The 13889-nt window shown below is 48.6% G+C and overlaps 1 protein-coding gene across 1 annotated transcript in view; it reads left to right on the forward strand.

Moving 5' to 3' along the window:
* LOC123803505 (NBPF family member NBPF4-like) overlaps positions 1-13889 on the forward strand; it is a 53615-nt gene that overhangs the window by 35591 nt on the left and 4135 nt on the right. Inside the window, exons 14-21 of the mRNA XM_087860561.1 lie at positions 1289-1468; positions 3385-3580; positions 5408-5657; positions 6689-6740; positions 7519-7691; positions 8744-8795; positions 9570-9760; positions 12045-12284. Coding sequence (XP_087716687.1) covers positions 1289-1468; positions 3385-3580; positions 5408-5657; positions 6689-6740; positions 7519-7691; positions 8744-8795; positions 9570-9760; positions 12045-12284 — 1334 coding nt within the window. The remainder of the gene's footprint in view (positions 1-1288; positions 1469-3384; positions 3581-5407; positions 5658-6688; positions 6741-7518; positions 7692-8743; positions 8796-9569; positions 9761-12044; positions 12285-13889) is intronic.

Genomic DNA, 13889 nt, shown 5'->3' on the forward strand with positions numbered 1-13889 from the left:
CTCCCATTCCGTGGGCTGCCTCTTAGTTTTTCTGACTGTTTCCTTGGCTGTGCAGAAGCTTTTTATCTTGATGAAGTCCCACAAGTTCATTTTATCTCTTGTTTCTCTTGCCTTTGGAGATGTGTAACGAAACACATTGCTGTGGCCGATGTCTAGAGGTTGCAGCAACCCTCTCAGAAGCAGCTGGGTTCTTCCCCAGGATCTCGGGGGAAAAGAATCAACTTGTTGTTGGCATGGACTCAAGGCAGGATGCTGTGATGATGGCCTGTCATATCAGGGACATTTATTTAATGGCTGAAGAGAGCAATGCCAGTGATTGCTTCCAGGGCCCTCCTAAGCCCTCCTGGATGAGTTCTCTCACAGTTGCCCGTTTTCACTCTGCTTCTGTTGCTCTCCTGTACTACATGGGACCTAAGAGTGGGCATTTGTGAAGGGGAGTCTGCTTCATGTAACTCTTTCTCTTCCTTTATTTGCAGAAAACCAAATTGATCAGGAGGGACCGAAAGGACAAGAGTCAGTTGCTCCCAGGTAATTCTGAATACTTGGGGGCTGTGAACTCAAAAGTGGCAACCAGAGAAAAGCAGAAAGTGCTGAAGAGAACTATAATATCTATTCGGTCGACAACAAATTATCCATTTTCACCATGTTTTCTGATTTTTTGTGGTGCTTGGATTGCTTCCCACTTCTTAATTACTTCTCTAGTTGAGTAACCCACAGTCAGCCGACCCAGGTAAACTAATATGTAACAGGGATCGCTGAGCTCGCTCATTCTCTCCTCTGTGCTTTATTGAGAGATGCACGTCTTCTTTCTGCCTGTTAGATTTATCATGTTGACATGTGTTCCTAGCAAGAACATATCACAGCAAGAAGACAAACATATACTATCATGCCAGATATTGAGAGAAAGAGGCCTTTCTGGATGAGATAGCTGGGACAGTCACTTGGCCACAAAATGCAGAACTGGATGCCATTTGACAGGAAGGGGGAAAGCCACCATTCTGAGACTCTGTATGTAGTGAGTCATGACTGGATGGCACAGAGATAATTGAGGCTCCTTCCTCACAAGCTTGCTGTTTGGCCTGTGCGCTGAGCACTTACTGTCCTTTCTATCTGCTGCTCCTGTGACAAACAGAGCTTGTCGCACTCAAACAAGAAGAGTTGTTTCTCTCTTGTATGGGTCAGCCTCTCTGCTTTCTTGACCATTCCTTTGTCCCTTCCATCAAAGCCAGACAGGACATAGGATTTCAGATCCCTCTCAGGTTAATCTTCGGTTGTCCCCACCCTGCAGGCTCAGCGGACAGCTGCTAGAGGTGGTAGAGCAGGTCGGCTCCCGGGACTCTCCGGATAATCACAACTTGACACATTCAGTTCTTCCCGAGCTGTCTGACTCCTACCGGCCTTACAGAAGCGCCGCCATCTTCTCACCTGAGGACCTGGAAGTCTGTTCCTCTCTAGAAGTGGCCAGTGAGTACTCCACTGTCAAGGTGATAAAGTTCCAACTGGACACCCACATAGATCTCCTGTTCTTTGTACCCCAGACCTCTGCTGTGCCGAGAGAGGTCATCCCTGTGGGGAGGCCTTGTAGAGACATATTGATCTGAACTGGGCTCTAGGATTGAGTTTTAAGCACAGATATCAGGTGTGTCAGGGAGCGTTGCTCTCTTCCTAGTCCCAGGGCATGCCCATGTCATCTTGGCTTCTCTGTCAGGTCATTGGGCCACACTCAACTCACCTGAGCAAGATGAGCGCAGAAGGTGTCTGTCAGACCTAATTTGGATGAAACCTCTCTTCTCACCTTCAATAGCTCTACGTTTCATCTCTGAGCCAGGTCCTTTACGAATCTATGCCTGCCACTGTCAGTTGGCATTCTTGTCCAGGGGTAACTGGTTTTGCTATTCTAAACCCCACTTGTCTCTCTCCTTTGATGCCTGACAGCCTTGGCAGGCTTTCCTATATCTTTGGAGGTGTCACTCCCCTGGTGCGTTCCCTTCCTTTAGTCTGTCTCTTTGTTCATCTTCCCTCCTCTCAAGTTAGCTGAGAACCAGAACTGGACCAATGCTATCGGACAGTGTATGTTTCTCTTGAGCCGCGCAGGATCCTGAAACAGACGTACCCCATGAAAGGCCCCAGTATCTATGCAGCCTTGAAGATTGTTCTGCTTTGATGGTGTATAGATTCCATTCATGGGTTTAATCTCAATGGCTTCTTCCTCTCAACCATTCACCAACAGCATTTCAGATGGAAAAAGCCTGAATATTGCAGCAACCGTCTAGGAAGCAACCGGGTTCTTCCCCGGGATCTCGGGGGGAAAAGAATCAACGTGTTGTTTGCCTACACTCAAGACAGGATGCTCTGATGATGGCCTGTCATACCAGGGTCACTTGTTTAATGGCTTAAGAGAGCAATGCCAGTGATTGCTTGCAGGGCCCTCCTAAGCCCTCCTGGATGAGTTCTCTCACGGTTGCCTGTTTTCAATCTGCTTCTGTTGCTCTCCTGTGCTACATGGGACCTAAGAGTGGGCATTTGTGAAGGAGAGTCTGTGTCATGTAACTCTTTCTCTTCCTTTATTTGCAGAAAACCAAATTGATCAGGAGGGACCGAAAGGACAAGAGTCAGTTGCCCCCAGGTAATTCTGAATTCTTGGGGGCTGTGAATTCAGAAGTGGCACCCAGGGAAAAGCAGAAAGTGCTGAAGAGAACTATATTATCTATTCGGTCCATGACAAGTTATCCTTTTTCACAATGCTTTCCGTTTTTTTGTGGTACTTGAATTGCTTCCCATTTCTTAGTTACCTCTCTCGTTGAGTAACCCACAGTCAGCCGACCCAGGTAAGCTAATATGTCGCAGGGATCGCTGTGCTCGCTCATTCTCTCCTCTGTGCTTTTTTGAGAGATGCATGTCTTCTTTCTGCCTGTTAGATTTATCACGTTGACATGTGTTCCTAGCAAGAACATATCACAGCAAGAAGACAAACATGTACTATCGTGCCAGATATTGAGAGAAAGAGGCCTTTCTAGATGAGATAGCTGGGACAGTCGCTTGGCCACTCCATACAGAACTGGATGCCATTTGACAGGAAGGGGGAAAGCCACCATTCTGAGACTGTATGTAGTGAGTCATGACTGGATGGCACAGAGATAATTGAGGCTCTTTCCTCACAAGCTTGCTGTTTGGCCTGTGCGCTGAGCACTTACTGTCCTTTTTATCTGCTGCTCCTGTGACAAACAGAGCTTGTCGCACTCAAACAAGAAGAGTTGTTTCTCTCTTGTATGGGTCAGCCTCTCTGCTTTCTTGACCATTCCTTTGTCCCTTCCATCAAAGCCAGACAGGACATAGGATTTCAGATCCCTCTCAGGTTAATCTTCGGTTGTCCCCACCCTGCAGGCTCAGCGGACAGCTGCTAGAGGTGGTAGAGCAGGTCGGCTCACGGGACTCTCCAGATAAACACTACTTGACATATTCAGTTCTTCCCGACCTGTCTGACTCCTACTGGCCTTACAGGAGCGCCGCCATCTTCTCACCTGAGGACCTGGAAGTCTGTTCCTCTCTAGAAGTGGCCAGTGAGTACTCCATTGTCAAGGTGATAAAGTTCCAACTGGACACCCACATCGATCTCCTGTTCTTCGTACCCGAGACCTCTGCTGTGCTGAGAGAGGTCATCCCTGTGGGGAGGCCTTGTAGAGACATATTGATCTGAACTGGGCTCTAGGATTGAGTTTTAAGAACAGATGTCAGGTGTGTCAGGGAGCTTTGCTCTCTTCTTAGTCCCAGGGCAGGCGCATGTCATCTTGTCTTCTCTGTCAGTTCATTGGACCACACTCAACTCACCTGAGCAAGATGAGCGCAGAAGGTGTCTGTCAGACCTAATTTGGATGAAACCTCTCTTCTCACCTTCAATAAGCTCTGCGTTTCATCTCTGAGCCAGGTCCTTTACGAATCTATGCCTGCCACTGTCAGTTGGCATTCTTGTCCAGGGGTAACTGGTTTTGCTATTCTAAACCCCACTTGTCTCTCTCCTTTGATGCCTGACAGCCTTGGCAGGCTTTCCTATATCTTTGGAGGTGTCACTCCCCTGGTGCGTTCCCTTCCTTTAGTCTGTCTCTTTGTTCATCTTCCCTCCTCTCAAGTTAGCTGAGAACCAGAACTGGACCAATGCTATCGGACAGTGTATGTTTCTCTTGAGCCGCGCAAGATCCTGAAACAGACGTACCCCATGAAAGGCCCCAGTATCTATGCAGCCTTGAAGATTGTTCTGCTTTGATGGTGTATAGATTCCATTCATGGGTTTAATCTCAATGGCTTCTTCCTCTCAACCATTCACCAACAGCATTTCAGATGGAAAAAGCCTGAATATTGCAGCAACCGTCTAGGAAGCAACCGGGTTCTTCCCCGGGATCTCGGGGGGAAAAGAATCAACGTGTTGTTTGCCTACACTCAAGACAGGATGCTCTGATGATGGCCTGTCATACCAGGGTCACTTGTTTAATGGCTTAAGAGAGCAATGCCAGTGATTGCTTGCAGGGCCCTCCTAAGCCCTCCTGGATGAGTTCTCTCACGGTTGCCTGTTTTCAATCTGCTTCTGTTGCTCTCCTGTGCTACATGGGACCTAAGAGTGGGCATTTGTGAAGGAGAGTCTGTGTCATGTAACTCTTTCTCTTCCTTTATTTGCAGAAAACCAAATTGATCAGGAGGGACCGAAAGGACAAGAGTCAGTTGCCCCCAGGTAATTCTGAATTCTTGGGGGCTGTGAATTCAGAAGTGGCACCCAGGGAAAAGCAGAAAGTGCTGAAGAGAACTATATTATCTATTCGGTCCATGACAAGTTATCCTTTTTCACAATGCTTTCCGTTTTTTTGTGGTACTTGAATTGCTTCCCATTTCTTAGTTACCTCTCTCGTTGAGTAACCCACAGTCAGCCGACCCAGGTAAACTAATATGTCACAGGGATCGCTGTGCTCGCTCATTCTCTCCTCTGTGCTTTTTTGAGAGATGCATGTCTTCTTTCTGCCTGTTAGATTTATCACGTTGACATGTGTTCCTAGCAAGAACATATCACAGCAAGAAGACAAACATGTACTATCGTGCCAGATATTGAGAGAAAGAGGCCTTTCTAGATGAGATAGCTGGGACAGTCGCTTGGCCACTCCATGCAGAACTGGATGCCATTTGACAGGAAGGGGGAAAGCCACCATTCTGAGACTGTATGTAGTGAGTCATGACTGGATGGCACAGAGATAATTGAGGCTCTTTCCTCACAAGCTTGCTGTTTGGCCTGTGCGCTGAGCACTTACTGTCCTTTCTATCTGCTGCTCCTGTGACAAACAGAGCTTGTCGCACTCAAACAAGAAGAGTTGTTTCTCTCTTGTATGGGTCAGCCTCTCTGCTTTCTTGACCATTCCTTTGTCCCTTCCATCAAAGCCAGACAGGACATAGGATTTCAGATCCCTCTCAGGTTAATCTTCGGTTGTCCCCACCCTGCAGGCTCAGCGGACAGCTGCTAGAGGTCGTAGAGCAGGTCGGCTCCCGGGACTCTCCGGATAATCACAACTTGACACATTCAGTTCTTCCCGAGCTGTCTGACTCCTACCGGCCTTACAGAAGCGCCGCCATCTTCTCACCTGAGGACCTGGAAGTCTGTTCCTCTCTAGAAGTGGCCAGTGAGTACTCCTTTGTCAAGGTGATAAAGTTCCAACTGGACACCCACATAGATCTCCTGTTCTTTGTACCCCAGACCTCTGCTGTGCCGAGAGAGGTCATCCCTCTGGGGAGGCCCTGTAGAGACATATTGATCTGAACTGGGCTCTAGGATTAAGTTTTAAGTGCAAATGTCAGGTGTGTCAGGGAGCTTTGCTCTCTTCCTAGTCCAGGGCATGCCCATGTCATCTTGGCTTCTCTGTCAGGTCATTGGGCCACACTCAACTCACCTGAGCAAGATGAGCGCAGAAGGTGTCTGTCAGACCTAATTTGGATGAAACCTCTCTTCTCACCTTCAATAAGCTCTATGTTTCATCTGTTAGCCACGTCCTTTACGAATCTATGCCTGCCACTGTCAGTTGACATTCTTGTCCAGGGTTAACTGGTTTTGCTCTTCCAAGCCCCGCTCTGTCTTTCCTTTGGGTTGACTTGTCTTCCTAAACAGTTGTTTGAAAACCCACCCTCAGTCCCTCCACTGATAGCTTGTTTTTATGTTTCCCAAAGCAGAGCTGTGCTTTGCTTTTCCCCACCACATGAATTGAGACAGTGTTCTGTGTAGCGCCAAACACTCACTTTCATTTGAGGGTTTTTCTTTGCATTCCATTTGTTCACTCTCAGTGTATAAATTCCACTACGTCTTTAACAAGCAGGCTCTCTGATGAGCAGAGGCTGAATTCTGCAGTAATCCTTTTAGAATGCATGGAGGTTGGCTCCCCAGATCTGTATGAAAAAGGTAAGTAAAGTGTTTGCACAGACTTAAGGCAAGGGCAACCGTGATGATGATCTCCTAGAAAAAGGAAATTTTCCCCAATGCCTCCGGCAAGGAAATCAAGCCACTTATCATAAGACAATATCAGAAGCACCCTGAATATTCTTCTGACTAACCTGTTCTCACATTGAGCATATCTGAGTGCCTGGCTAGCATTAGACACTAGATTATTAATGTACCGAGCAGGATCTGCTTAATGACTTCCCTGTCTTTATGTATTTACAGAAAATCAGATCTCTCATAAGGAGGAAGAAGACCAAGACCCGATAGGCCCCAGGTAACTCTGAAGAAGCCTGGGTTGTTATTTCAGTGGTTAAACTGCATTTCAAGGAAGAAACAGAAACTGCCAGACATGCCTGTTTTTCCGTTCTCCAATCACAAAGTACCTTTGTTTAACCATGAAGTGTGGCTTCACATGTTACATGGTTAAGTTCCATTTACTGACCCCTTCACTTCAATAACCTGCAGGGGGTGGAACTTCGTGAATTAGCAGTCACTGGGATTCTCTGCATTCACCTGTTCACTCCTTTTGGTAAAACGAGAGTGAGAGGCCTATCTGCCTCTCCCTGTTTGGTGTTACCACACCGAGGATATGTTATAGCCAAAGAATACCTAAAAAAAATTTCACGTCATATCACAGGATGAGAAAGAGGCACCAACGACACAAGGTCTCTCCATGTTGATGTTGTCTTTTAAAGCCTGTGTTCACTTGGTCACCCAAGGTAGTATCAACAATATTTATGCAAAAGTGTTGAAGCCACCTTTAGGATTCCCCATGTGCGCTGTGAGCTATGTGTTCCATTCCATAGTCATTCAGTTTGTTGCTCAGAAGCTTAGCTCTGTGGCCAATATCCTGAGCACCTTTTGTTCTCTATCTGTCCCTACTGCCCCCACAGCAGCCACACTCTGTCCCTGTAACAGGAGGATAGTTATTGCTGTTAATCATGGCTGTGCCCCTTCATTATGAGTATACTTCTCAGCCTCCCATCAAAACAGTAGGATGCTGGGGTGTCTACTTTTCTTGTGTTAAACTTCAGATCTCCCGACCCTCCCAGGCTCACCGCAGAGCTGCCAGAGGTGGAAGAGGATACCCCATGTGACTACCTGGATGAATGCTATTTGACTTATTCGGCCCTTCCTGACCTGTCTGACTCCCTCGGGACTTGTAGGAAGGCTGACATCACCTCATTCGAAGATCTGGACATCTGTTCTGCTCTGGAAGTAGCTAGTGAGTCCTCCATTGTCAAGGTGATAAAGCTCCAACTGGACTCCCAAGCTGACCCCCTATTTTTGGGATCCCAACCTCTGGTTGTGCAGAAATGTGTCATCGCTCTGTAGAAGCCCAGTAGACATAAGGATCTGAGTCAGGCTCTAGGATACACTTTTTAGCACAAACCTCAGGTGAGTCAGGCACCTGCCCTTTGTTCCTCATCTCAGGCCATGCTTATGGCTTCTCACAGAAGTTAGGACATTCGATTCAAGGCAGATTGACAGCTCACACTCACTTGTGCTCCACATGCAGAGGTCTCTGTCTTTGTTCCTGATTTCCATTAAATACTCTCTTCATCTGCAATGTTCTCATTTTCATAGCTGAATATTGTCTCTTGAATTTTTGTACCTGTCCAAAGATGTTGGCAGCCTTACCTACATCTTTCAATTTGTTGTTTCCCTGCTTGACTGCTCTGACTCCCAGTGTCTGTGTCCTCTATGTTGGCTGTCTACACTGAGTTGTCATCAGAGTATCAGGTCATCAACACCTCTACCATCAGCTTGCTGTAGGTTTCCTTGAAGCACAGCTGATTCTGGCCTTTGCCCCTCCCATGCATGGCTCATATGTCTGTAAGCACAAAGAATTGTACACAAAAGGTTTCTTTTGACATGAGGGTTTGCAGATTCCATCCATCAGTTTGGTCTCTGTGTCTAAATTCCCTTAAACCATTTATCTCATGGCATAAGGTAATGAGAGAAGGTTGCACTAAGTTTTTAGAATGTAGGTAAGCTGTTCCCCAAAATCTGTGGCAAAACACATGTTTCACACTGTACACAGACTCTTGAGATGTGGCTCTACCACAGCAGGGAGCTCATGCCCAATGGCTCAGGAAAGCAGACCAAGGCACATTCCCAAGACACTACCTGAGGCCTCCTGGATGGTTACTCTCACAATATCCTGCTGCCCCGCTAAGGGGCACACAGTCCATGTGCTAGTTGTATCGGATACTTAGTTGGAATGTACACATGGTGTTGTTGAACGTGACTGGCCCTGTCTGTATTTATTTGTAGACAGTCATAATGATCTTGTGGAGGAAGAAGACCAAGGACGGATTTATGCCAGGTAACTCTGAAGAATCATGGGCTTTAATGCAGTGGTGATGTCTGGGGATCTTGGCTCTCGGCAAATCTAGAAAGTGCTAAATGTACCTATTTCACCCATTCAGACACCCATAAAATGGTCCGTTAGCAATGTTCTCTGTTTCACTGTGGTACTCATATAGGACCCTTTCTTTCTGCGTCCCAAATTTGGAAGCTCAGGCCATTGACACAGGTATACTAACCAATCACAGGATTTCTTGCATTCTCACGGTCTCTCTTTGTATTGAGTCCAGCCTAAGATGCACATCTGTCTCTGCTCGTTTCACATTATGACGCTGGCAGGAATTCATGGCAAGAAAAGTGTGTAAAAAAATTGATATCTCAGTGTTTAGACAAGTAGGCCTCGGACACACGAGCTTTCTAGGAATCTACAATGCTGCCAGTCTGGGGTTGTCTTGGTGCTTTCTGTAAATGTCAACAAAACGTATGCAAAAGTGTTGATGCTGGTTTTATTGTTTTCTGAGTGTGCTGTGTGTTGTGACTGCTGTGTGCTGGGGTGGTTCAGACTCCTTCCCTTTAGTCTCCCATTCTGGCCATGCTCTGGGCCCCTCCAGCTCTTGCTCCCTCCCTGCCTGCCTCATCTATCCCCGGTACATCCACACTCTGGCCCCAGATGGAGGCAGAAAGGTTCATGGGAAGAAGACTTCGCATTTCTTTTCTATGCCCAGTGCTTCCTCCCTGCCGCCCAAAGCAGCTGGGACTCCATGTTGACTCAACTTTCTTGTTGCATCTCCAGTCCTGACTGTCACACAAGGCTCCACAGGGAGCTGCCCGTGACAGAAGAAAATGAAGACCCACAGGACTCCCTGGATGACTGTTATTTGACTTCTTCATTTGGCCATGACCCGCCAGACACCTGCAGACCTTACACAAGTGCTTCATTCACATTTGATAAGCAGGAACCCTTCTTGGGTCTGGATGTGGATGGTAAGTACTCCCATTGTGAGGGGCACAACATCCTGGGTGGGGGGGAGGTCAGGAAGCCTGTCTTCTCTGTATCCAACAACCTAAATTGGCTGAGATGTGCATCCCTGCCAACAGATCCTGGAGACTCAAACTGGTTTGAACTCTGCTCTTGGATATCATTTCAAAAACACTGGGTTACCTGGGTGGCTCAGTTGGTTAAGCATCCAGCTCTTGATCTCCATTCAGGTCTTGATCATAGGGTTGTGAGTTCAAGGCCCACGTTGGGCTCCACACTGGGCGGGGAGTGTATAAAAAAAAGAAAAGGCATCATGTGGGTCAGACAATTTTCCTTTCCTTCTGTCCCAGACTTCCCTCTGCCACCAAGCTCCCTCCCAAGTGCAGGCCCTTGGTACCAAGTCAGTTTAGAGAGGAGAAATGCAGGGAAGAGAGCAAACCTTCAGCCACCACTATGTCAACTGTAGATATCTGGGTAACAGGACTCTTTCTTTTCTCTCCTTTTTCTTTCTTGCTTTCTTGCTTTCTTTCTTTTTTTGTAAGAACCGACTTCTGCTACTCATGAGATTCTATTGCCAGTTGTATATCTGGTGTAGTGTCCTGCAAACTGTCTGGCTCTCCACACAGATTTGCATGTGCTCCATATTTGCAGCATCTGTGATATTGTTGCTGAGCTCAAAGTTTTGGCTTCTGGGGAGCCCAGAATGCTCAGCATTTAGATAGAAGATCCCGAGCACCCAGTCCTAGCTGGACCCCGTGGTTTCAGTGAAGCCGAAGCTCTAGCCCTGGTTTTCCATCCTCCACGGATGGTGTCCTTTCCACCCTGTGTGCAGCTTCAGTGATTTTCTCCCCGTCAAGTGTTGCTCTCGGTAGCATAATGTCATGTAAAGGATCAACGGTCCGTGCACCTGCCGTGGGTATTGGCCTCATTCTGGAGCAAAGCAGAGTTGTTCCCCTCTTCAGAATCTTCAGAAAAGTGCTGCCTGCTCAGCAAGACCCCCTTGGGTCACACTCGCACAGGAGTGCAGGCTAACACCCAATTCTCATTTCTTCCCACTCAGGCTACAATTCGGACTTTGCTTCTGGGAGAAGCATTTGCGTTGTTAGCCGACTTTCCTTGCTCATCAAATCACCTTGTACGAGCAGCAAGGAGTCTATGAGGTTCCTCACTGTGTCAATGTTGTCTAGTGAAATTGGCCATGAAACATTTTTTTCCTTCATCTTTTTGGTCAGTTAACAGTCTCTCCACCCTAGCACCACCTTCTCCCCTGTTTCCCATTCCTCTCGGAGGGGCCAAGAAGCAAAGGCCTCCTCAGGATTACAGCAATTCAGGAAGCAGAAATGAAACACACAGTTACTTTGCTTCGTTTGTCCGCCACGTCCCTTTCCGTGCCCGCTCAGCAGCAGCGCTGTTGTGCTGGAGCCCCTCGTGTCCTCACAGGTCACTCTCCAGTCGGTGTGGCATCTCCTGTGAGAGCCGAGGGTGCTGAGACTCAGCAACGTCATATCACTTTCCCAGGACCCCTGGCCAGTGGTTAGTAGGATCTCAGACCCTCACCAGCTCAGACTGCACACTGGTCTCCACTCGGTCCTGTCAGGGCCTATGTGGGGATGGGGTTGGTCCTGTCCTCTCTCCTTTTGTACCAAATTATTTGAAACAGTTGTAAATGTAAACAAAAAAGTTGCAAGACTGCCCCCAGAGATCCCTGTGACCCTGCCACACATCTGCCAACTCCTACCCTGTCAGTCACTCTGTCCTGTGAGCAGAGCCAGTAGCTCTTCCAGCCCCTCTGAGAGATCAATGTCTCCATGAGGCTCCATACAAAAGCAATGAGAGCTGAGAGGTCCCGGGCCTTTTCTGTTGTCATGAGGGGTCCCCAGGAGGCTCTTCACTTGGCTGCCTGGCACCCCTGTAATGCTGCCCAGCTCCCACTGGCAACTCCTTCTCCCCATGCCCTGAGAACTCTCTAGGACCTACTCTCTCCAGGCTGTAGGAAGAAGGTTACGACTAACGGAATGATAGGAATGAACTTGTGTGCCCATGCCAAGGCCTGGTGGAGTGAAAGGGGTGATTTTCACCTCAGGGACTTTGCAGGCTGGGCACCTGCCTTTTCAGCATCCCTAGGCTCGGACACAACACTGACATCTCCTTCATACACATGGTGTCTACCTTTGTACCTGCTCGCAGGGTGGGGTCTCAGACCGGAAGGGACATCAGACATGGGTGTTCTGGGAGTGCTCAGCTAAGGAGCCCTGGGGTGGATCCCATTGAAATCTCTTCTTGCTTCAGCCCCGATGCAGGCTCCCCATCACCAGGGCCCATCGAGTGGAAATGTGAGTTTCCAAATGGCAAAGGTGCAAATGTCAGGAGCACAGACACAGCCAAGCACCCAGGTGGCCAATTCTCTGCGACAGCGGCTGGAACAGCAGTTGGATTGTGGTGACAACAGAGCCAGGCTCGGCCTCTCCTCTGCCATCGGGAGCCTGGATGCCAAGATGGGTTCTGGGAACCAATGGCCGCTCTTCCAAGGTGAGAGGGACGGGGAGTAGGAAGTTCTAGTCCCTATGTTGGTTGTCACAGACTTGTAGCTGGAGGCAGCAACGGGGTGAGGTCGAACCCCATGATGCTCCAATCCAGCGAGGTCAGCAAGAGCCCGGTGTTTAGTATCAGCTCTGCCCCGGGTCCTGGGTTTGCAACTTCCTAGCTCTTTAAGTGGCCAACTTATTCATCCTCTTACCTAGTTTCCCCTCTGCCCCTTCATCGGAAAGCGCAAAACTAGTATCTCCATTCCATCGATACGGGAAAGAAGAAACGGCATAAATTCTGGGGGGCCTGATTCAACAGAAATTGCTTGACATCATCTATGAATTTGTCATGTCTAATTTGTGGGTCGCTGTGGGGCTTTAGCACTCGGCAAATGGTTTCGGGGCATTGTTTCATGGGGGGTGGGGCAGTTGTCAGCGGCTCCACATTCACTGGACCCCATCTTCCCTAGCTTTCTCAGAAAGGCTCGTGTGCCCAGTTTTCTCTCCTATGACATCTTCAAGGCAATCTTCCCTGTTCGGTGCTCACAGTCACAATGGTAATACTGGCCTCACAACACTGTCTCCCACTTATTTTTCTTTTTTCCCTTTTCTAAGGACATAAGTGGCCCCTTTCTTACATGAAGTGCACACGTCACTCTCTCCTCTGATCCTCCGTCTAGTTCATCATCTCCCCTCATCTCTGGGGCCTCGTCCCCAGCTTCCTCTTCATCAGGACCCACCTCTGCTCAGATTTCCTGAAGACTGAGCTTTCTGACCTTCCCCTGGGTCGTGCGTTCCTTAACCTCCTGCATTCAGTGCCCTGTCCTGGAGCCTGGGGTGGCCTGGGGCTCCTCTGTCAGAACTACCTGAGAAATGAGGAGATGCAGTTCTCAGTTGGAGGTGACATAAGCAGCAGACTATGGCACCGGGGAGAGGCCCCAGAGAAAGAGCTCAGGGAGTGTTCGGGGAAGCACAGCCCCGACAAGGGCCTTAGAACTTGACGTACTTACTGTCTTCCCCCTCGAGCCTCTCTGTCACTTCTCCATGGCACCCACTGTCGTGGCCCCGACTCACCCCGCTGGCTCAGTTCCTCTCTCTGTGACTCAACTTCCACAGAGGCCTGAGCAGGAAACCAGGCTCCATGCCGGGTTCTTTGTGCATTCCGGCTCTGAGAAAAAAAATGCCACAGACAGACTGCCTTGTCAACAACAGAAGTTGTGATCTCACAGTTCTGCAGGTGCGGTAGAACCACAATCAAACAGGTGCACATTTGGGGCCTGGTGACACTGCCTTCCTGGTTCGGAGGTAGCCGCCTTCTTCCCTTGTCCTCCCAGGAGTGAGGGAGCTTTGTGGGGTCTCCTTTATAGGGCACGGATCCCTCCTAGGGGGGATGCCGCCCCGATGCTCACCCCACAAAACCATCACATTGGGGATTGTGATACACCCCTATTAACTGGGGGCGAATACAAACTGTCACGCCATGGCAGATGGTTTTACTCTGTTTTGTTCCCACCTGCTCCCCCCTGTAATCCCTCCGTGGTGTTGAACAGGTTACCTGTTTCTTCCACCCCTTTCCTCATTGTCCTTGGATTTGTGTATTTTTTCCAAT

Source organism: Ursus americanus, unplaced genomic scaffold, assembly GCF_024610735.1.
Source record: "Ursus americanus isolate L20-20 unplaced genomic scaffold, mUrsAme1.1.p SCAF_96, whole genome shotgun sequence".
Classification (NCBI taxonomy): Eukaryota; Metazoa; Chordata; class Mammalia; order Carnivora; family Ursidae; genus Ursus; species Ursus americanus.